At 36.2% G+C, this 24,223-nt stretch overlaps 1 protein-coding gene across 19 annotated transcripts in view; it reads left to right on the forward strand.

The window, feature by feature from the left end:
* Positions 1-24,223, forward strand: part of SYNE1 (spectrin repeat containing nuclear envelope protein 1) — a 318,475-nt gene that overhangs the window by 98,984 nt on the left and 195,268 nt on the right. For all 19 annotated transcript variants that reach the window (XM_049801239.1, XM_049801241.1, XM_049801249.1 and 16 more), the window contains 16 exons: positions 668-870; positions 4,654-4,818; positions 6,314-6,466; positions 6,901-7,044; positions 7,380-7,553; positions 9,280-9,438; positions 11,341-11,505; positions 12,097-12,231; positions 13,115-13,273; positions 13,517-13,725; positions 13,978-14,086; positions 15,940-16,104; positions 18,042-18,209; positions 20,061-20,237; positions 21,557-21,697; positions 22,727-22,887. In XM_049801239.1, the coding sequence (XP_049657196.1) occupies positions 668-870; positions 4,654-4,818; positions 6,314-6,466; positions 6,901-7,044; positions 7,380-7,553; positions 9,280-9,438; positions 11,341-11,505; positions 12,097-12,231; positions 13,115-13,273; positions 13,517-13,725; positions 13,978-14,086; positions 15,940-16,104; positions 18,042-18,209; positions 20,061-20,237; positions 21,557-21,697; positions 22,727-22,887 (2,587 nt within the window). The remainder of the gene's footprint in view (positions 1-667; positions 871-4,653; positions 4,819-6,313; positions 6,467-6,900; positions 7,045-7,379; positions 7,554-9,279; positions 9,439-11,340; positions 11,506-12,096; positions 12,232-13,114; positions 13,274-13,516; positions 13,726-13,977; positions 14,087-15,939; positions 16,105-18,041; positions 18,210-20,060; positions 20,238-21,556; positions 21,698-22,726; positions 22,888-24,223) is intronic.

Here is a 24,223-nt window from a genome sequence, read left to right on the forward strand (position 1 = left end):
CTTTTCTAAGGGGCAGCTACTCATTTACATGAATTCAGAAACAGCAGTGCAAATTAGAGCACACCTTAGCTAAAAAAAAATGTTTTTTGCAATTATCTGTATTCTGCATGTTTTATGTAGTCTCAGGATTTGCTCGGGTCCTTGCTCTTCTCTCTGTTTTTTTTTCTTCTGGAAAGAGGACACACTTGTTCCTTTATTGTCATGAGGAAAATACTAAAAATTAAATGACAAAATTTAGCAGCAGTTTGGCTTTAAAGTCAGTAGAAGGAAGATCAGAATTTCATTCAGTACTTTTCAATACAGACATAATATGTGTTTCTACATTACACATCTTTATTATTTTCTGCCTTTTTAAGGAAACTTTTGGTCTTGATTTCTTTTATTACAGATTAGAAATGAACAACACACTGAATATGCGGTGTGACTGTTTTAACATAGCACTCATTTTAGGTACTTTCCTTCATCTTTAATTCACGGGTTTAATTTCTCAGTCATAATTTTGCACTAAAATTGGCCTATGAACTGAGCATATGTATATAAAAGCCTACTGAAATAGAAGTTGCAGTAGAATACAATTCCCTGATGAGAATGGATAAGCATAATATAAAATTAAGCTTAACAGAAATAATAATGAGCCAAAATAATAAATGTCTTTCCTGTATCTCAGTGGAAGAAGTTGAGAATGTGATGAAATTCATGAGTGAAACAACAGCACAGTGGAGAAACCTCTCAGTAGAGGTGAGAAGTGTAAGAAGCATGTTGGAAGAAGTAATTGCTAATTGGGACAGATACAGCAGCACTGTGGCAGGTCTACAAGCTTGGCTGGAAGATGCTGAAAAAATGCTGAATGAGCCTGAACATTCTAAAAAGGTATGCACTAATAGCATATGTATCTGGTTATTTTGTAAATTATGAAATGTGGGATATGTTTTTTTCACTTCCTTAGATTGTTTTACAGAATGTCATACAAGATGGAGAGATTTTTTCAGTTTCTGGCATACTGTCTACATTTGTCATAGGTGTTTCAATGTTTACACATATAGTGTGTACAGACATATGCATATATACACGCCATGAAGGAAGGCATCATCTGTGGTAACATGGTTAGAGGCATCTTTGATAGGAATATAGATAGGGCAGCAATATTTCTCAGAGACAGGAATGTTACATGATTCATCAAAGGCATATACAGCTCTTAACACCAAAGTACGTAGTCATGTGCTGCATATGAACACGTAAAGAAAATTATTCTTTCCACTGATTTTTCTACCATATAGATGACAGATTTCAATATTAGTAGCCTTCACAAGACAGCATTATTAATATGTGTTCTTATGTTTGATGGGTAATTACTCCATTTCTCTGGTGTTTTAGAAATCTTTTAGACAGTTCCTTTTGGGGACCTGCAGTCATAAAGATAGTTTTGCTGTCTGTTTTTTTTTTTTCTGTTCTAATATTAGAGTACTGAAGCACTAAGATTTATGTTTGTGAAACTTCAGTAATGACCGAGATTGACTTGAATAATACTGCATTTAATGGTATGACATTTTCACCTAATCCCAATGTAGCAGCCTAACAGCTCTTAACGCCAAAGTATGGTTTTCATAGGTTGTAAGATGCCAAACTGACATCAGGTCAGGAATGAGCATTTCTTGTTACATGGAAGAACAGTATAATTTTTGGTAGAAGTTTGTTAATTTAAATTGATGTAAAAGAATGGAATACACTTTTTAAATAAATGTAAACCTGTGAAAAGGATTCAATAGTCTGGTATAATATAAATACCAACAGTTATTATTACTGAGCAGGAAGGATGAGCTGATCTGATCAGGTTGATCTTAGCTCCTTGTTTATGTTTTATGTAAGTAACTTGGCAGTGTTTAAAATGAAACATTCTTATGTCCATATTTATGAATAAAATCAAAATATTTACTTCTCTGATCAGTTTTATAACTTTACCTTTAACAATTTTCAAAGCAAAAATCTGAACATACCAATACAGTATATACTTGTTTCTGATTTCTAACCTAAATCCAGTAAGTATTTCCTACCATTCTAATACATGACAAGTTTCAAAAAGCCTTGTTCAAAACTTTAGACATGAAAGCATTATTCTTCCCAAAATGCTAATTTCTTCTTAAAATTACATTGGCTCAAAACTGTTAAAGATTACTGGGAGGTAACATAATCCTCCTGTAGACTGAGATACATATTTTAAAAGTTACTTCTACTAATGTTGAATCTAGCACTCCACAGCAATAATGTTCACTTAGATATTTCCAAGGATAGTTCTGATTTTGCAGTTTTAATATTTGGTTATTCAAACCAAAAGCAATACTTACACGGGTTTGTACAATTAATAGTGACACAGCCATCAGCAACAAGAATCTGGAATCCCAGGTGAAAGATGGTAACTATTGCTTGGAATGTGGCATAGAAGTTTTTTAAACATTTCCAAATATTTGTTCTGTAAAACCACAAACATATCAGTAGTATGATAACAAAGATTTTATCAATGCTCATTTGCAAACCTTATCTGCATTACTAAAATCCACCATATTCTATCCTAGGCAAAGACCATTGTAGTCCCTTACCATGCTGTCAGGCTTTCTTCTTCTTTCCATTACCTCTGTATGATTTCAAGACCAGCAAGTACCACTGTTCTTTTTACAAAGGAAAGTGGCTTCTTGGCTTTCTCATTGGCTTCTGTTTTCAGAAACCTTGTTGTGAACCTGCAGCACAGAAGATCTTGCAAACAAGATTAGTATGCTCTTGGATTTTTCTACTGCAAAGTAGAAATTTAACAGTAAATGTATTAATGAATGAACCACTCCTTCTACAATTCCTTTGTTTACTTGCAGTACCTCTTAAGCACTTCCCTTCATAACCCTGTTGTAACTGTACTTTCCCACACCTTTCTCCAACGGCTGTGTCCAAAAGGTATCAGAGAGCTTCTAGATCTCATGGGGGGGACTTCCATAAAAAGAGCTGCATTATTTTAATTGCGAATGAGGTGTGCTTCACAGTACCTTCCAAATTTGTCCAAATTTTACACATGCTTTAGGCTGGCTTCTGAAATGGAGAGACTTCACAGCAGGGTCTGAGGAAGGTAATGGTTTGTGGGAATAAATGTGCGGGAGCAAGGATGCAAGTAGTTTACTCCATGTGCTTTTTCCTTCTTGTCCTCTAGTAAGCCTGACCATTGGAGAACTGACCAGTGCCAGATTTGGTAGAATTAATTTCTCTTGGATGTGCTCACAGAGGATAGCCTTTGCACACAGCAAGTGTTGTGCTCCACTGCGAGTAGAAGAAGATTCAAACTGCACATACAATTTACTGAGATGATTATGTGTATTCACTGATACATCAGTACGGATCACCTGTACTCTGCTGATCTCATCTTAGGAATTTAAAACACTGCATGTTGTTCAATTCTCTTCTCAACAAATTTGAGCAGTATATACCCATTTGATGTTTTCTTTCTGGTTTTATCAGAACTGTTTATACATGTGGATGAGTTCTGACAAGTATAAACTATGAAGTTTCAGAACTGTAGCTCTGAAACTTGGGATGACTGACAGTACCGTTGGACAGGACTTTTTCACATCTACCCCTGAGCAAAGGATTGCATGGGACTGTCACTGTCAGATCAACAGTCTTGGAATTATAGGCTAGATTGATAGTCATAAATAAAATGTGTCATTGCCCCTTCCTTAGTCCTGAGGACCAAGTGGCATGGTCCAGCTTGCATCCTTGTGGCTACTTTTTCTCCCCTGAAAGGTGGCCTCATCCTTCGGTCTATGAGGAACAGCCCTTGCCATATGCCATCCATTGAATTGTGTACTGTTTGGGAGAAGAGTAGCAGGGACAAGCCAAAACCATGTCAGAGAAGATGTGGACAATCATGGGATGGTGATTGAGTCCTGTTTTGTTTACCGATATAGCTGTAGTCATAGTGCCTGGAGATACCTGCCTTGGGAACAACTGACCATCCTCTTTGAAGAGCAAAAAGGAGGGGGATGGAGCTGGTCTTTGTCTTCTCTGCCAATTTATGCATGTGTGCCTGCCTACAAGATGCAAAGACGCATTTGGCATTATGGCTGGGCTATTTATGCTGTCTCACTGGAAAAGGGGAAGAAAATCAGTGGCAACCATCTCTTTCCCCTCCCCACGCACCTGCTCTGAGATAGGAGGAAGCAGTGATAAAGAATCAGTCGTCTTAGGTCTTCTGGGATGCCAGACCCTGGAAATCTGCACATGGTTCACAGAAGGGGACAAATCTCTCTACAGTCTGTATATGGCCCAGGTTACTACCAGCCCGTACTGTTTCAAAACAAAAGAGAAATTAGATGAGCCCTAGCAGCATTTTCAGTTACAGAGCTTTCTCTTAAGGAGGAGTTCCATTAGTTTAACTGAAGCTACTCACTGGAGTAAAATGAGCTGTAAGTAAACTGGTGGTAATTTCTAATTCCATAGGTTATGTTCACAGACTTCAAGATTCTATTATGGTGTATCCAATATGGAGAACTTCAGAGGATAACTGTTCAAAGAGTTTTATAAAGCCATTAGCTGGCAATTAAATTTTAACGCCATTATTTAAGGTAAAGACTATTTGAAAAGGTTTCAGAAAGGTTTTCTCATTTTCTTCTTCAGGATTTCTTCCGGCACTTACCTCATTGGATCCAACAGCACACAGCCATGAATGATGCTGGTAATTTTCTGATTGAGACATGTGATGAGACCATATCCAGAGACCTTAAGCAGCAGCTTCTGTTACTAAATGGAAGATGGAGAGAATTGTTTATGCAAGTTAAGCAGGTATGTGTTGTTGCTGTTGTTACATTTAACTATTTACTTTGTCATTTCCATGCAAGCAAGACAGATTTGCTGTGCTAGCAGGACTATAGGACACCTTAGCGAAATGCCTAACTATTCATCATTACTTGAATTAGAAATGAATCCTTGACAGCAGTTTATTTTACTGGGACTTTTCCTTTGTTTATCTTTTGGTTATACAACTTTTTATTTTTACTTTTGGACACTTTCAGCTAGTATAAGCTGTAGTTTTCCTTTATGGTCTTCTGTCTTGATACAGTGAATATTATTTATGCATATTGTCTACTTTTCTTTGAAGAAAATGATTGGTTTTAAGTAGCTATTGTTCTTGTAAGCTTTGTAAAACTAAAAAGTGAAAATGGTGAAAGTGAATATTTTTATTACCCTTTAATGAAAGTTGCATTCAATTATTGTACTGCAACTATAAGCAGGTACAATGCAAGTTAATTAACTAAATGTTTTGTGCAAATTAGTTAGTCATTACTTCTATCTTGTGAGCAAGGGCGCAGTGATAGTGAATGAAAAAACTACTCTGTCTCATGGAAGAGAGTCAACTGATTGGAAAAGAAGTGTTGTTTCAATAGTTGCACTTCAAAAAGCAAAGGGAAGATGTGAGATAAAATTACACAGAAGTATTTCACAGTTCATAAACATGTTAGAAAATATCTTTGATATAGTCAATATACTTCTAATGATATTCTCTCCTTCTAGTGATTCTAAATAGCAGTTGCCTCTTTGAAGATGCTGAATCTGTTTTCTTTACTGGCATGATTATTTCTCTTGCAGTCAAGTTAAATGGAAAAGCAAATAATGATTGCCCCCTTTTTATTGTAACTTTTCCAAACTGTTGACTAGAATGTTCTCAAGCTTTATTTGCTGATGATATTTAGGTTGATTTACTGTGGATACAGGAAAGCCCAGGTTGTGAATGTCTTTTCCCCTCGTCATGCAGCTTCTTTCATGTGCTGACTATATTGTTTTTAACACTGGCTTTTCACAATTTCAGTCATAAAACTCTTTCCACTTTCTAAGACATGTCTTGCCCCTTCTTCCAGCCAGCAGTTCTTTTACTGAAATTTCCCTTATCCTTCAGCTTTTCTAGGCTTTTCATGTTCTAATCTCTTTGCTAAATTTCCAAAATTTGTACTGTAGTCAGTGAGAAATTGATTGAGATGTTGATTCTAGGTTAGAAACAGATGAGAGTTTGGTGTTCTCCAAATGATCCAAAACTTGAAAAAGTCTGACCTCTTGTATTTATGTTGTTCTTTTTAATGTCAGCACTATTGAAACTAATGCAGATGATTAGTGTCTCATTTAGAATATTGGTTTCATTTTTTTTATTTTGTTCAATACAATTTTTCCAGCAAACAATTTCACTGAAAAAATGCTAATCTCTTAAGTCATTACTTAATTGCCAGATATCTCATTTGGGGTGGTTATTTTTTTGTTTGTTTCTTTTTACTTTACATTTTCTTAGTATGCTCGAGCAGATGAACTGGACAAAATGAAGGAGGAATACTTGGATGGTGTTGCCCATTTGACAGCTTTTATTGATGGAAGCAATAGGAAATTTTCAGTTCCTGTAGAAATGTCCTTCCTTGATGTCAAAATGTTTGTACAAGATTTAGAAGTAAGTGTCTTCCTTCCATTCCTTTCTTTTGCCTTTATAAGAAAGAAACTTCTAACTAATTCTGAGAGCATAAAATTATTTTAGTACACATTTCCATTATTACTTTTTTTTTACAAGTGGTGCTTTTTGTATGATTCCTGCTATTGCTAATATAAATCACTCTATTCTATGAGTGATGTTTCCAGAGCAGTTTCCAAACCACTGTCCCACTGGATATTTATTTCTATGTAGTTTAAAATCATTTCAGGTGAGCCGACTGATACCCTTTGGCACAGTTTTCATGCATTTGAAATGTGATCCAGTATTCACTAAAATCAGTGGTGAAAACAACTGAGAATTAGAGTATATATCTGTTATCTCTTGAGAACGGACTTGTATCTCCCATGAATGTATGAATGCTGTTGTTGAAATATTTTTTGAAACATTTGTTTCAGAATATTAAGCAGAAATTGCCTGCAATGGAAGCTCAGTACAAAATAGTTACAAGAACAGCGCAACTTGTTACAAAAGAAGTTTCCCAAGAGGAAGTGAATGAAATGCTTGCAACTTTGACAAGGATCAAAGAGCAGCTGAGCAAGGTTGCAGAATATTTTTTCTACTACACATTGTTGACTGTTGAACTAATAAGTAGTAAGCTCCCCGGCATAAATGCTCAGATAATGTACGTTTGAGCAAATGTATAGTTATAATAACAATAGGCTGAATTCAGGGTGGAGAAAATGTTACTTCCTTTAGACTTCAAGACTACTATCCTTAAATTTATTATTCTTTTCTTTAAGAAGTAGCACAGGATCAGGATTGATCTATCTTAAAAGTGGCAGATAGCAACTATATAAACCCACATGCAGAGGAAACTGCTATTTATTGAATCTGACAACTTTTTAAATAATTATTTTTCTTTAAATGGCCAAAGGTTAAGGAGTATTCCTGTGCCCTGCTGTATGAATGCCAGCATCTGCTGTCTCCACTGGAAGAACTGGAGAAACAAATCACACATTTTTATGAATCTCTTGAAAAAGTCAATGAAATAATTTCTATCCTGGATCCTGAAGCACAACCTACAACTGTTCTTAAACAAAAAGCCCAAGTAAGTTTCAAAAACATCTTACAAAGATTTGCCGACTCTGAGTATTTACAATTAGCTTTCTAGAATTTGGATGGCGCTTGGTAAGCTGAGCAAACGTTTATTCATATTCAGGCAACAAACACAGCCTATCCTAAAGTCAGTTAGGCATAAACATACAAAGATTGAAACTTGTGTTCCCTCCTAGTGCCTGTTGTTTCAATCCAAGAAATATGAAACTTTTTTTTTTTAATCTAGTGGAAATTGGACTGAAGTATCAGACATACATTGGATTTTTTATTAAGCAGATGAAATAACATGATCAGGAACTACCCTAGGTTTTCTTGGACAATTATGGAAGTTTCTTAGAAATCTGGAAGTTGTTTCTTTGAAGTGCACTGTAGTAGAACATTAACTTTTCTACCTGACCAATAAACATTTCATTCTGGAGGAATTCAGAACTAGTCAGAAAGTCACTTGGAAAGGTAAATGAAAACGTGAGGATCTTGCATAGGAATTTGCATTTATCCTTGTGTATGTGTGGTATATAGCCTAGAAATTGTCCCTCAAAGTTGATGTACACATTTTGTTAGAGTCAGATTTGACAAGTAATATAATTAAATGGATTTTTTTTATGGGAAGCTGAAGTCTCTCAAAGCCATTTAGAGTCCCTTTCAAAAAAATAATAATATTGGAGCAAAGAGATTTAATTTTGTGCATGTTCGTGTGCTTATATGTATATATATAAAAAAAAAAATTAGTTCAAGCCTATAATGACTCTGAAGATTGGCTCAATAGTTCAGGAAGAAGGGTCTTCTCTTCCAGTGACTTCAAGCTTTGATTGTATTTGGGTAAAAAATTATCTGGTGAGCTTGAATCAAATGAATCCATTTTTCTTCCCAAGTAAATCCACTTCTGTTTATGAACACCAGCTCCGTCATGTGTCCAACCTGCATGTTAAGGAGCAGCTCATAAGACTGCTCCTTTCCTCTGCTTCTGAAGGTTAACCTGCACCAGAATGTCACAATAAAAAGACTTATTTCTTCTGCAGTTATTTGCCAACCAAGGAACCAGAATCTGTTCAGTTTAATGGAGGATGCTGGTTTCTGCTGATCAGAGACTAAACAGAGATTTGTCCTGAGGAATACAGTGTTCCTTCAATAGCAGAACAGTTTCTTCACCACAGGATTTTTTAAACCCTTTTTTCAGCCTGTGCAACTTCATGCATGTTTTTTCTTCTCTCTTTATTTTTCTTTTTTTTTTTAAGTATAATTCTTATCACTTAATGCCATTTGTAATGAAAGCTGAATTCCAGTAGCTAACATGAAAGGTTAATTTGTTGAAAAGCAAGCAAGGTTAACATCTCAACCTGCTACTGAGATTTGTCATTTTTATGTTTATTGTTTTCACTGCTGCCTACTTAAAATTATACAATAGACTTCCCGTAAAATTAAATCACAGAATAATGTACTGTCCTGCATTCTCTAAAACTACCTGAAAGGCTTGGATACATGTCTGTGTCTTTTTCTATAGATAGCTAGAGCTCTGTTTGGGTACAGGACTTGTCATATAAGGAGAAAGTTACGTGGTCTACCTTATTTCATATAACATTATGTGTAGTCTGTTTGTCGTGATGCTTTGATCTCATCCCTTTTGTTCTTATTGTCAAAAAATATCTTCCTGTATTTTGCCAAATTTTTCTCTCCTTTGTTCCTGGCCAGGGTGGATATATGTTTTTTTTTTCTTTCAGGATTTGGTAGCTTATCAAGAAAACTGCAAGAAAGATTTGTCCCTGATTGAGAGAAATAGTCAGAGTATCCTGCAGTGTGTGGCTTCAAGTGATGTGTTGCAGCATTTCCATCAGTCAACATTTCAGAAAAAAGTTACACAAGTTCAAATCACTTTTCAGGTAATTATGTCATATCTTGGTGCATATTTTTGAAAGATTGTTCATGTGCAACTGATCCATCCTACTGTATCTCAGTTTCATCACTCTGTAGCTAGCTACTGTCATAGAGAGCTCTCCTCTTTGGAGTCAAGTTATTAATTAAGGATTTGTCTGTATTTGGTAATAAGTGGTCAGGGAACTGTCAGTCATGTTCTCCATGCAGTTATTCAGAGGTAAGCCTGCCTTAGGGGAACCTGGGATTTAAGGAGAACTTTCACGCGCCTCAGGCTCCTTTGGAATGAGGAACCTGAAATCCACCTGTTAGGGCTGCACTGTTCTTTGTTTCTGCTGATTTTGTAACCTTGGCTAATTATTTGCTCCTATAATGCCATACATTGCCCTTTCACACAAAGCATGGGAGACAGAAACCTTTGCTTGCAAATGCTACTATTGCTGGGCTTTGTATTTCCTCAGAAAATGCAGTGGACTGTGAATATAGAAAGTTGCAAATATGTGTTTGCATTTGTTTATGTAAAGACGTGTTATCTGTAGAGCTCTATGTTGTTATTAGCCATATTGATATTTTGGGGGCTACTCAGCCCAGTCTAGCCCTAATTTAGCGTGAAGTTAACCATTATCTTGGAGTCAGATCTCCAGATATTGGGTTCTATTGTTCAGTACAAGACTATCTAAACTGAATTTTAAGCTACAGAAAATCACCTATCAGTAAAGAGCTGTCCCCTCAGAGGTGGATTTCAAAATTTATATTGTATTTTGTGGATTGTACTTAAAGATCAGTGGGTTTTCATTTACAATTTAGAAGTCACTTATTTGAGTTTACCTCATAGTAACAGAAGCAGATACAGTTGTAGCTTGATAAATTTACCATGTTAAGCATTAATTACTCTGTTCCTATAAAGATGGATGGCAATTTATCTCTTTTTGTTTTAGAAAATAAATCTATAAAACATAGCATAACCATACAAAATGTGGCATACCCAGAGTTAAATTACTTATGGATCTGGAAACTGGCATTTTCTCATGTAAAGAATACATTCCTACATGATTCTACCATTATACAAAAATTTTTATCAGGAAACTTTAAAAAGGCTTAGCAAGATGTTTATGTTGAGATTTTATTAGCTCACTGGGTAAAATCATTACAATTCCTTACACTGGGGCTTGTAATCTGTGAGGATGGTAAAGCGTATGGTTGGTAAGCAGTGTTGGAATTACCTTGCTGCTGCAGGTGAACTGGTGAAATGTTCATTTCTCCTGGTAAATTTTGTTACTTGCTTATGGAATTGTAACCACTGGATAATGCAGTGCACTGGGACAGTCTACAAAGCAGAATAATGAAGTGCTGTGACTAAAGTATCAAGCCAAGATTTCAGAGTAGCAACTAAACCACAAAATTTGCTGTTCTTTCTTTTAAGTGGCTTTCTACCTGGTTGCTTATCTGGCCTTACTAATGTGATAATCGTACAAACCTCCTCCAGGTCAGAAGACCTGTAGCATGGAACTGGTTGGATCCATAGGTCAAACCACCTTCACGTAGAGTCATGTAGGAGGTAGTCTGCTACTAGGAAAAATGGAATGGCAAGCTTTCAGCCATACCAGGTGCTTTACATTTGAAAGCAGGCTTTATGAAAGAAGAACTAACCAAATGGCAGAGGCATTCTAAATGTATCGGAGACTTCTATATTAGATAGCTACCCATTTTTATTTGAATGAAGGATGACATTAGCATGAGCCTTAGTATAAGTATTAAAAGTTGGGAAAATGGGAGCATGAAATGGAGAAGCAGTTGTTAACAGCACATATTTGAAAGAATGACATGCATTTTTTGTAAGATCATGGTGAAAGAGAGCAAATAAAAATCAGTGACAAAGTGCCAGCTCATTTTCTTTGTTTGTAACTCAGAATATGGTCAGGAAAGCTGGTGACTGGAGAAAAAACATAGAAGCAAATAGCCGTTTGATGAAGAAATTTGAGGAGTCTAGAGCAGAGCTGGAGAAGGTGATACAGATTGCCAATTGTTGCTTAAAAGAAAAAGGAAATCCTGAAGAACTTCTCAAGAAACATAGCGTGAGTAAATTCTCTGACCTTCCTCATGGAAATCTTTGAGTGCATGACATGCAAGTGAAAAGCCTAATTAATTTTAAAATTGATGTGGATTTCTTTTGCATATAGAAGTTATACAGATCACATCAAACTAATGTTAAGATTGAAAAACAAAGAGGAAGAAAGATCACTCCTTTTGTTGATGAATGTAAGCAACCAGAAGGTGAAGAGAGAACCCCTAGAAATTAGGGTTGGTTTTGACAGTATAACCATTGGGAGTGAAGACACTACATTTTGCCAGTCTCACGCATCCACTGCTTTTTTTTTCAGATTAATTTCTGCATCTGTATTATAACCATTACTTATGCATGTAGCTTTAAAATGTATTGTTGTTAAAATGCCATCTCAGTGTGCTGGCTGAGAGTAAATTAATTTGCTGGACTTTAAATAGCTAGAAATAGTTCCTTCCTTAGCTCAAACTTCAATTCTTCAATGCAGCAGAAGTAACCTTGAAACTTAGGAAACTTAGTGTGTTAGGAAACTTCATATTGGCAGGTTACCATATCAATAACCAGCTTCATCCTCTCACCTTTTCACTTTCCACCTCAACTTCAGGAATTCTTTAACCAGTTGGATCAGAGAGTCCTAAATGCCTTTCTGAAAGCGTGTGATGAACTTACTGACATCCTTCCAGAACAAGAGCAACACAACCTGCAGGAAGCTGTGAGAAAACTCCATAGGCAGTGGAAGGTTAGTGACATTGAATGATGTTTCTGGAAATTATAAGTCTTAACTTTGGAAAGTTTCTGTGTGACCTATGTGTTGAAAAAAAATAAAATAAAATAAAAAAGCTGTATTATTCAGCTTCCTGTACAATTGGGGAAAAAAAGTTGTACAACATTCGATATAGCTACACCTACAAATATGCTCTCGAAAAAGCCCTGTTAAGTGGTCAAAAGTCAAGAATTGTGAGAAATTAATTATGAAACCTTAATTTCTCCTCTTATGTACAGCCATAATGATACCTGTGTTAAGAACATTTCTTGAGAATAAGTGCTAGCTTCTTTCTTTATGCTGATGTCAGATGATTGCAGTTACTTTCACAACCTTAATAAAAAAATTTGTAAGAGATCAGGCTATCAGTTTAAATTGTGTCTTCTGCCAAAGGCTCTACCAACATTGCTTATAAGCTATGGAGTTTTTTGCTTGCTACAGCACATTGCAGGTCACAGCTGGAGTGATGGTTGAGTGGTTTGTCACTAGAATGCAAACAGGAATCTCTGGAAGCAGTTGTGGATATACCTTCACTGTTATTGTTTGCTTTATTATTTTATACAGAAAATATTTGGTATATATTCCCAAGAATCAAGATGTCTCTGTAGTGTGCCTTATACATACACATTCTGGTCCCCAAAAACTTATGACCTTATGAAATATCTAAGAGATATTGGTAACAGAGTTGCTTTGTTTACTTAAATGAATATGGAGAACCCCCCATCTCTTCAGGCATATGCATGCTTTATTTTCTGTATTAGCAGGTTTTAGATAATTTATTTGTAGTAACTTCACACTGAGGTAATGGGAGTAGTGTTTTATCTCTGTGCTTGTTTATTGCATACCTGTGGGTATGTAGGATCTTCAAACAGAAGCCCCATATCACTTGATCCACTTGAAGATTGAAGTACAGAAAAGCAAGTTCCTGGTCACAGTGGAGGAGTGCAGAGCTGAACTAGCTCGACAGAACAAGGTGTTATCAAGAGAAGCCAATGAAAGGATGATCAAGGAACACATGGTATGAATTATATGCCACCACATGGGCATTTACAGAAACACATTTCCATTTGAATAATAAACAGGTCTGACCAACTCTTAAGCCACCAAACACTCTGTGCACAACTAAATCAGATCAATCCTTGGGGCCTTTAACAAAAATTTTGGTTTGAGCTTAGTACAGTTTATAACAAATACATAGATATGCTTTGTGATTTCTGCCAGTTTGTATTTTTATTGAATTTTCTGCTTTGTCTCCCATCAGTTGTTCTTTGGTGACAAGGGATCTTACCAGCTTTGTGCAAAAAGGCTACAACGGATTGAAGAACTGTGCCAAAAACTGCCAGTTTCTGATCCAGTGAGGGTTACCTTGGAAAACAGCCAACGAATCCTGAAGGAGCTCAAATCCCAGATAGACAACACATATGTAAAGTTAACAGAGCACTCGGACACCTGGAAGGCCTATAAGAACAGGTGTCAGCTCAATTTCTAGCTGGATCTCGTAGAGCCTTATGTGTGGTCACTCCTTTAAATGTCATCATAGATGAGTACTATGTAAAGAATACTACAGCGTTGTTAGCTATACTTTATGTAGTAATTCCACAAAATATGGTGGGGGTTTCGGTGGATTTTGTAACTTTTGGCTTAAATTTAAGAGATTACTGTTTGGTGGTAGGAATTTTTGTCTTTTTTCCTTGCTTTGCATTATATGATGTTTTATTTCAGATTTTCTGAGTTGGAAAATTGGATTTTGTCAACAGAAGGAGAGCTAAAGAAGATAAAGGGAAGTGTCAATGATACTGCCCAATACAAGCAACTTGAAGCATCTGTGGGGGTGAGCTCTTGGCTTATATTCTAACAAAGCTACAGTCGTTGCTACTGGGACTCTGGATAAAACTGTATTCTGAAGTAGTGCAACTGTTTTACTATAGAGACCATAGTAGCTCTGCTGATTCCTGGTATTAAAAAGATTTCCAGTAGAAAGTTCCACATGCAACAAAGTGTGGCAGAAGTTCCTACTTTTAATAATTTCGAGAATGGCAGGTCCCTTTAGCTATATATTCAGAACATGCAAAATATAGAAGCAGACAGAATAAACAGTTGCCCTTCATCCTGCTGCATGCACAGTTAAAAGTGCTGTGCAAAGAAAATCCAGTGTCGTGGTTTAACCCCAGCCAGCAACTAAGCACCACGCAGCTGCTCACTCATTCCGCCCCCCCCCCCCCCCCCCCCGTGGGTTGGGGGAGAAAATCGGGACAAGAAGTATAACTCGTGGCTTGAGATGAGAACGGTTTAATACAACAGAAAAGAAGAAACTAATAATGATAATGATAACACTAATAAAATGACAACAGCAATAATGAAAGGATTGGAATGTACAAATGATGCACAGTGCAATTGCTCACCACCCGCCAACCAACACTTAGCTAGTCCCCGAGCGGTGGTTTCCCGCCCCCACTTCCCACTTCCTATACTAGATGGGACACCACATGGTATGGAATACCCTGTTGGCCAGTTTGGGTCAGGTGCCCTGGCTGTGTCCTGTGCCAACTTCTCGTGCCCCTCCAGCTTTCTCGCTGGCTGGGCATGAGAAGCTGAAAAATCCTTGACTATAGACTAAACACTACTTAGGAACAGCTGAAAACATCAGTGTGTTATCAACATTCTTCGCATACTGAACTCCAACCATAGCACTGTACCAGCTACTAGGAAGACAGTTAACTCTATCCCAGCTGAAACCAGGACAGCCAGTATTTCTGGACTGGGTGTTTTTGAAGGATCAGGTTACTGTCTTACATTTAGGGAAAGCTTCTATAATAAAAATTCTCTTCTACAGTAGTATAACATGTGAGGCAAAGATATTCTACCACTCACTTTTGCATTGGTGACTGGTAACAGAAGTGGTAGAATAGCTGAAGATTGAGTCGTTTCATTAAATTAGTTTTAGGCAATAAATTATTGTGTCACTTTGGATCTAGCTTGACCCTTATTTTTTTTATTTGACATACTAGGAGCAAAAAATAGGAATGTCACATACTGTAGAAGTTTGCATGAAAGTCATGAGCAGGTTGTGAGGCTAACTGCACAGAAACATAATTAGGATGACCTTGATAAAGCAGATAGATTTTTAGCTTAATGGATGCTTCTGCTCCAAAAAGTCTGATTTACTCATACAGTTTCACGGCTGGCAACTTGTCCTCAGCACTGGCACAAAGGTATAAATGAACTATTGGGCAAAAAGTGGGAAAAGAGAGCTGTATAAATAGGAAAAAAACCCCACACATAACCTTATACCACCTGAAATTTTATGTTTGAGAAAGTCAGCATTTGAGATTTAAATGGTAACTAAGAAATTTGGTCAATATATGGAAAATATGCACATGGTACCTACCATCTATCTATCTGTGGATAAAAATGTTAGTTTGCGTGGAAAAAGTACTCCACTGCTACTTATTAAAGAACAGCCTAATAAGTGGTAGTAAAGTCTGTAGAGGAAATGCAAAAATCTAGCCATTGAATGAAAAAATCAGATAGGGTATGCAAATAGAAAAATACTACATTTCTAGTGTTTGAAGAACAGAACAAAGGTAGTATGTTTACACTACTAATCTTTGAAGTGATTCCATGAATGGCACTCATTAATATATTTTGTTTATTTGAAGAAAATACATCTTGATTCTTCCATAGGAAATTAGGAAGCATATTAACAAGCAAGGAGAAAATCACAGCTGGCTGAAATCGAGACTTGCTGTTTTGACTGCAGTATGTCCTGATTTGGAGGCCAAAAAGACAGAGGATGAGCTTTGTAAACTTTCCAGTGACTTCAAGGGACTCCTAGATTTTCTGGCTGAGGTACAGTATGAAGGATGCAAGAACTCTTCATTTACAGTGTCACATGAAATGACATCAATCACAGGTTCACAAGCATAAGTTCCCTGCTGTGTTTTTTTTAATTAAACTCCAAGCATTCAGCAACGAAAAACTCATTTGTACTTCCTGGGTAGCAAAGCCTTGAGAAGTAGCAGGCAAAAAATACTGTCATTATTATAATGGAACTTTTCCCTTTGCAGGTTTGGAAAGTATCATAGTAAATGTTTCTGGAATCAATATGTCAGTATTTTTACAGGCAAAAGATAGTTTTCTAAAATCAGCTCATAGTGAACACTGGCAAAACTGGGATGTACATCAGCTAGTGGATGTGGAATTTGACTTTAATCTTCATTTGTGTATCTTTTATGCTGAAATAATAAAGGAACTACTGCGAGGTAGTTTCAAATCATTAAGAATGTCTATCATGCACTGAATTTGCAGGAAAAGGCTGCAGTTCTCAGGTCTGAATGATAATGAGATACTGTAACTGCTGAAATCATGGGAAGTTTCTAACTGATGAGAAGCAAACCCTCTTAGAATCCACTGTACCCTTATGTTCTGTGGGATCTCAGGGAACTTACTGCTTCACAGTTTTCACAGTAAAAAGAAGCATAACATCCATTTGGAAAAAGAGTTCAGGATAGAGAAAGAGTTCAGACTTCAAATTCCATTGCTAATGTTGATTCTTGTTGAAGCCTTGTAGGTGTTCTAAATGTATAAAAGTTCCGTGTATTTATTGAAACTTCTCTAAACTTCTGTGGTGTGAAAACTGTGTTTGGAAAGTTGGGGCAACCAATGTTCTGATTTCCAAGTGACTGCAAATAATTTAAGATACTATTTTTATTTGTGTGTGTGCATGTGTGTATGTGTGTTAAAGAACTTTTGCTTTTTGTTTCCACTAAAAGTCAGAACTAAGGGGAGCACAAGTTCATGAAGGTAAAGAAAGAAAATAAAAGCTAGAATTTAAACTTGTTTTGAACCTAAAAGCATAATCTAAATGGCATGTTATACTACAGTTAAGAGATTGCTGATTCTTAAAAGTCTGAATACTCTTTACAGCTAAATTTACAGCTTGTTAATGAGATGGATGAGACTGTTTAGACAAGGACTGATACTAGGTATTTCCAGAGTTGAGCAATGTTTTTTGGAGAGTAAACACTAAACATTTATATAACAGAGAAGAGAATGGCTTGAATCTGAATGACCCTCCAAAGTGAATATAGACTGGAAAGAAAGGAAGGAAGGGAGGAAGAAAAGAAAGGAGTTTCTTAGTTCTAGAATACTTTATGATTAAAACCTTAAAACACAGGAACTGTCTGAGGAACAGAACCTGTACTGAGAATCAGCTAGAAGTAGTTAGCTGAATCATGCAAAGAGGGAAGAACTTTCTGGTGTTGAATAGATATATTTTTCCTTTATAAAATTCTGCAAACTGATACTGGATATTGCACCACATGCATGTTGAGGTCCATAAAACTGGGGTAGCAGGGCATTTTGTTATATTTGTGATTCACCAGGGCATTGCTCTAGAAGGACCAAAAGGTAGCAAGATTTTTTGTGAGTTGAGGAGTGTAGGTATTTTGGAATCTGGGTCAGCTTGCAAGGATGAGGACAGCATATATTATTTTCTAAGTGATCACCAATAAGTGGCTGTCGCAGACAGCTATTTACTATGTAATAGGCAATGTAATAGGAAGTATGTGTAAACAAGACAAAGGTTTCCTTGTCACATTTTAAGTCTACAGTCACTCTTTCAAGATGAAGTTAAAGGTGTCAAGAATGCTGGAGACAAAAATGGTTTGAATTTAGACAATTTATTATAGTTTTTTTGGGGAAAAAAAAAATCCAAATACAAATGTGCTCTTAAAATATAGATGTGCCTTTCAACATTAAATACTTAAAGTTATCTGTAATTGTAGATTGAAAAGACTTTAGGCACTGTTGGAGACTGTGTCCAGTACAAAGAAGAAGTTAAAAGTGCAATTGAAGAGTTAATCAGCAACTCTAAAGAAGCCCAAGCAGAAGCTGAAAAGATCCTGGATACAGAAAGTTTATTACAAGCTCAGCAACTACTACTTCATCATCAGGTAGGGCAATTACTCATGTCCATATCCATTTTTTTCTTTTCAAGGTAGAATTTATGTAATTACAAAATTTTGTTATGTCCATTAGCATGACTCTATATTTAAACTTAAAAGAGCTATAAAGGCAACAGTCTCATATGGCCTAGTATAGATTTCTCATAATGAAAAAAGTACTCAGTATTTTTCAAATGTTAATGCCCAAAGATAAGCTTGTTTTTCAACTTTTACTGAATATCCTTTTACTTTACCTGGGGTCTTGTGACACAGAACACCTGAAAAACAAGCTTCATTTACTTGTAATTTTGGGTAAGTGTACTATGCAAATATGTAGACTCTCTCTTATGACCTTTTTAAAGTTTGTGTGTCAGATTTGATCATGGTAAATTGGGCCCAATCCTGGTTTTGGAAATTTCTTGACTTACAGAATTATAGAATTGTTTAGCTTGGAAAAGACCTTTAAGATCATCAAGTCCAACCGTCAACCCAACACCACCATGCCCACTAAACCATGTCCTGAAGTGCCTTGTCTACGCATTTTTTTAATACCACCAGGGATGGTGACTCCACCACTTCCCTGGGCAGCCTGTTCCAATGCCTCAGAACCCTTTCAGTAAAGAAATTTTTTTCTAATATCCAATCTAAACCTTCCCTGGCACAACTTGAGGCCACTTCCTCTTGTTCTAACTGACTTCAGCAGCTTTAATGTGGTCCCAGGTCTAAATGCTGGAGATGAGGTGTACCTCTAGCCTCATCTCCTCCTCTTGGTAGCTACTGCAGTGACAGATGGGCCTCCATTCTGTAGGAGTAGAACAGGAGGCTTTTTATGCACTGATAATAGATCAAAACATCTACAGGCTACAGTAATAATAAATCATATGGGTTGCATACAGCAAGAACAGTTGGTCTGAAGGCCAAATATGGGAAATGAACTTTGAGGCCTGCTCAAAGCTAATAAGAATAATTTACTGTCAATGTTTGGGTATTACCTAAGTGGGTTATATTAACATCTATTTCTGTAAGGCCAGACATGTCTTACTTGCTGACCAGGCACTACTATGTCTTATCTGTGTCTTATCTAAACTCTTTGGTGTTTGTAAAAGCTACTCTATGTGTTAAGGTTCATATTTGTTCTTTTATTATTCTACATTCCTTATCCATCATGGGAGAGGTAGTATCAATAGTTAACTTCTCCTTGAGTTCTCATACTGTTCTTCCTCTTTTTATATGGAGTCTGTTAAGATAAAAAAAGACTTAGACAAAGACCTGAAGGTACCCAGAGTAGAATTCAGCAGGGAGATGTGAGCTTACCTAGCAAGGCCAGCAATGGGTCAAGCATGTTAGGAAAGGAGAAGGGACATAGTCTTAGGAGTTTCTGATAGTGCTACAAAGCAAAATGCATCAAGGAAAGAGTTATGCAACTTGGCTGTCCCCTTCCTGCTCTCTAATGAATGCTGATACATTGCTTTGATCAGTCTGAGGCTCCAACCTGTGCCTCAAAGAGTGCAGAGCAGACCTGGATGCTTCCAGCCAGTCATGAGGAATACATGCACCTGTGGCTACTGCTGCAGTTGCTCAACTGTTGTGGCTTCTGCTTTCTGAAATATTGCTTTGGATAAATGGCCATACTGTCACTCTTTCTCTCCCATTTGTATGCCGCAAAAGGTGTATACGTGTTTTGGAAGCCAAGGCATGTACTTGATGAGTATATGAGACTCTAGGAATACTTGCTACAGTTTATCCCTTTGTCTGTTAGTCTCATTGCATAGCCCTGCAAAAGCAGAAAGTGGTTTCATTGTTCCAGTTTCCCAAAGGAGCTAAAAAGTCTAATCATTCCTTTTGGATGAACCCTTTTAGCAAAGGACAAGGAGACTCCGTGCAAAAAGGCAAGATGTGCAACAACAGATTTCCCAAGCTAAACGGTTGCAGATTGAAGGTGGACTTCCCAGCATGATGCAGGAGGATTTACAAAAGTTGGAAGGAACATTAGAGAACATACAGCAGACTATGGAGAAACGTGAAGAGCAACTGCAGGTGGGTCCTTTGCAAGTAGAAATAAACCCCTGTGCTTTCTTTTTTTTTTTTTTTTTTTTTTTTTTTTAACTTAGTAAAACCCCAATTTTTTAAATCTAAAAAGTCTGAGCTTACTTTCTCAACTCTGAATCTTGGTCTTCGGGGGTTTTCTGATCAGTAAGTACCTCCATGAAAATTTCTCGAAGTTGATGGATACCTCTTGATTAATAAAGAAACAGTATTTTGTTTGGAAATGTTTAAAAGTCCCAACTATTCAGTTATAATAGATATTTTAAATAATTTATCTGTGAATTAAATTTTAGATGTGCTGTCTCCCCTGGTTACTAAAGATGACTGCCCTTTAATTGAGAGTCCTGAGGCTGGATATTGGATTAATAACACCTGATGTTTTGCAAATATAATCCTTACAACTACTGTGTGTAATACATGCTGTCATGCTAAATTTAAAGAAGGAAGAAAAAAGTCACAGAGAAATCAAATGGTTTGCTCCAGATTGTATAACTAATCACTGACTGAACTGGGATTAGAATTTATAGCTTCTTGTGCCCACGTCTGAGTTGTGCTTTACATTTGTCTAAGCAGGATGGTAATCCAGCTGTCCACTATTCCACGCAATGTTTAAAGTCATCAAAATTATTTCATATGATAAAACAAGATGAAGAACATGATCGATAGGACTCAAATAACTTCTTAATGCAAGAATTTATTATTGAAACCAATTATTTTCTAAGGAATCCCATATATAAAGCCTTAACTTGGGCTTTGCTTTACTTCAGAATCAAGAAAATATTTGTTTATGCTGTTATAACTCTTGTGAGTGGTAATTAAATGCTGTATGTTAATCAAAATTATACATTATCAGAAAAGAACAAATAGATTTCTATGTGTGAGTTTCCTATGAGTAGGGATTTTCTTCTACCATTTTACTGTAATTTATTTCATTACAGAACTTAAATCCTTCTAGATATTGTTGACAGCTGTCACCATAAGCATAAGCATCTGCATTTATTACTTCAGGTTTCTTATAGGGCAGTCAAATATAAGATTTAAATATTGCTGGTGCCTTAGAGAGCAGTGTTTTTTTGCACAGCGCAGGATGAATCAGTGAAAATTCAAGGGAAGACTGTTCTTTTATTGGGTTCAGAACAGTTTCATCTGTAGAGTGGATGTCATTTCAGGAGAAATTGATTTATTTTATGTCAGGTCTTTCCCTTTTTTTCCTTCTTCAGTAACTTACAAAGAAATTCTTTGTTTCTCCTCTTTGATCTTTTTGTCTTTGCATTCCTGTTCTCGATTTGTTTGTTTGTTTGTTTTTGTAGGTCACAATAAATAAATGGGAGCAGTTTGAAAGGGACAAAGAAACAGTAGTAAAATATCTCAATCAAGCAAGTTCTGCACTTGAACGTATCTTAAACTTTAGCAGTTTAGAAAGCCTCTCCTCAGAACTGGATCAGACAAAGGTATTCAGTGTGTGAAATATAGGAACTGAGATATCTTTCTGCCTTGCTTGTTCACATGTAGTGAGCATATTGCCTTCAATCTTTGCATGGTTTCTCATTAATGCCAGTGCAAATTGCATGTAGAGATTAGAGACTGCATAAACTGTTTAGAGGTAAAAAGTAATTTTATGAAAAGATCATGAAGAATTACTCAAAATCTGCATCTGAAGCACATGTATGGAAGTTAAAATGATTTTGAGGACTTCCCATTTTATGCTCAGTAATCATCTATACTAGTAAGCTAAATAGTGTCAAGCACTGGCTTATCAACATCAATAGCGTGCTCTTTGGCAATAGCGTGCGCTTTGACTGTGCCAACTAGCACTCTTTTAGCCCTGAAGAGAAAAAGGAGAGACTTCTGCAACATGGACATAAGCTATAAAATGCCACTTGCCCTTAGTAACACAGAATTATCCCAGCCCATTTTATTTACTAATACAGAAGTAATAGTAGTGATTGGCTTTCCAAAGTGCTGTGCTTTTCACACTTTTTACCCTTTGTTTAATCTGATACTAAATTATAAATATCGGTTTTGCTCAGCATCCATTGTTGTGGCATATGGGTTTAATGTTTATGACAGAAAAGTTGCTAAACAAAGGGAGATTACAAGCTATGAGATACTGCAAAATACTCTCTGTAAAGGCTGGGATCTAAAGATAAATAAACATGCATATAATCTTCCTCAATTTCTTAAAGAGCTGTAGAATAAATTTTGATTGGTTGAGTTAAAAACTTTTGGACATGTAGTTTCTCTTGCTTAGTTCAAGCTAGGTTGCTCAAATGAACATTTCTTAAATGGAACATGAATGTAACATTCTTCAGAGATTGTTTTCATATATTTACACATTCAAAATATACATGTAGGACACAAATACTTTTTCCAACCACAAATATGGAGGAAAAATACTCATAATATTTATATTTCATAAATAATAATATAAATATGTGAAACTGTTTATAGTTGTATTAATGCGTCTTGCATCCTTACAGGAACTTTCTAAACAGACTGAAGCAATGGCAGTGCAGGCTGAGAATTTGGTGAAGAATTCTTCTGAGATACAGCTTGGTTCAAAGAACAAGCAGTCCCTTCAGCAGCAGGCAAAATCAATCCAAGAAGAAGTGAAAAAAGTGGAAGTTACTCTTGAAGAAGAGTATGTTCTTAACAAGTCCTAATATTTATTCTCCACTATGAGATTGTATCAGATTTCTAGAATACCTTGTCAGCATTTTGTGTTGTCTCATCAGCTCCATCATTTACAGCTTGCCGTGGCATAGTAACAAGGTTATAGTACCAAATATGTCAAAAGAGTGTGTGCAAATAAACAAAATCTTTTTTTTAATAATATGTAGTTTATAAACCCACTGTTAGTTACATTTAACCTGTCACTTATCTTTAAGCTCCAGTCTTGTGAAGAAGGGGTAATTAAACTCATTCTTGAGGTACTAGACTCTTTTAGTAAGAAAAATCTCAGTGCAAGTATGAGAACAGCACATTTACCATATTTGCCTTGGTTTTCATATTCCACTTTCTCCATAGGAATGTCAAGAAGTGCCTTCATCTTAGCTGAATGCCCAGATTTTATTTCATGGGCAATATCAAAAGCTGCTTCTGCCGCTGCAAAAAACAAAGGCATCATCTGCCAAATTTTGTTTAAAAATTGAAAATTCAAACTCCAAGAAAATGTTGTTAAATCCTGTAAACATTTGTAGCTTTTTGTATTTGTAAAAATTTCACCCCTTTTCTCAAGTGAGTAACTCAGTTATTGAACTCAAGTTACTCAACTTCAACTTCAGCTGTTGCTATTCTCATTTTATCTGTACACACATACATTTATATGTCTGTTTAAAATTATTATTTTTGCATATATTGGATCTGATACACATGGTCATGGATATATGTGCCAGTTCTATGTTGTCTTACTGGAATTACTTTGTAGAATAATTTGCTGTATAAGTTTAAGCAGGCACCACCATCTCCATCCGAATATGAGCAAAGGCCAATGCCCACATCATTGGGTTTTTTCCCCTGTTGACCACTGGCATGCTAATTTGACTTTAATTTGGTGCCATTTTCCTCCTGATGTAAAAGAACAGTTGTAAACCAGAATAACTAACCTGTGCAGCAGATGTAACTTTCTGATTATTGGTGATCTAATTTTTTTACATAACACTTCCTCCAATTTGCAGTCAAATTCTACCATATCTTACTAAATACTTTAGACATAATTTTCTCCAACATTAGAAAGAAAACTAGTGTGATTTCTCAATTCAAGAAATTCATCCTTCCAACAATGATTATTCACTTTTTTAATAGTCATCTATTTTTAAACGAAAGCCATCATTGATATCCCCTTTCAATGTAGATTTGAAATAGGTTTTAGTTGAATGTATGGATTATACAGAATGTCTGTGGTACTGTGACAGATAAAAAAAAATCTCTTCTCCAAAACATGCAAATATATACAGCTCTCTATAGTGGATCTACAG

This window comes from Accipiter gentilis, chromosome 5, assembly GCF_929443795.1.
Source record: "Accipiter gentilis chromosome 5, bAccGen1.1, whole genome shotgun sequence".
NCBI lineage: Eukaryota > Metazoa > Chordata > Aves > Accipitriformes > Accipitridae > Astur > Astur gentilis.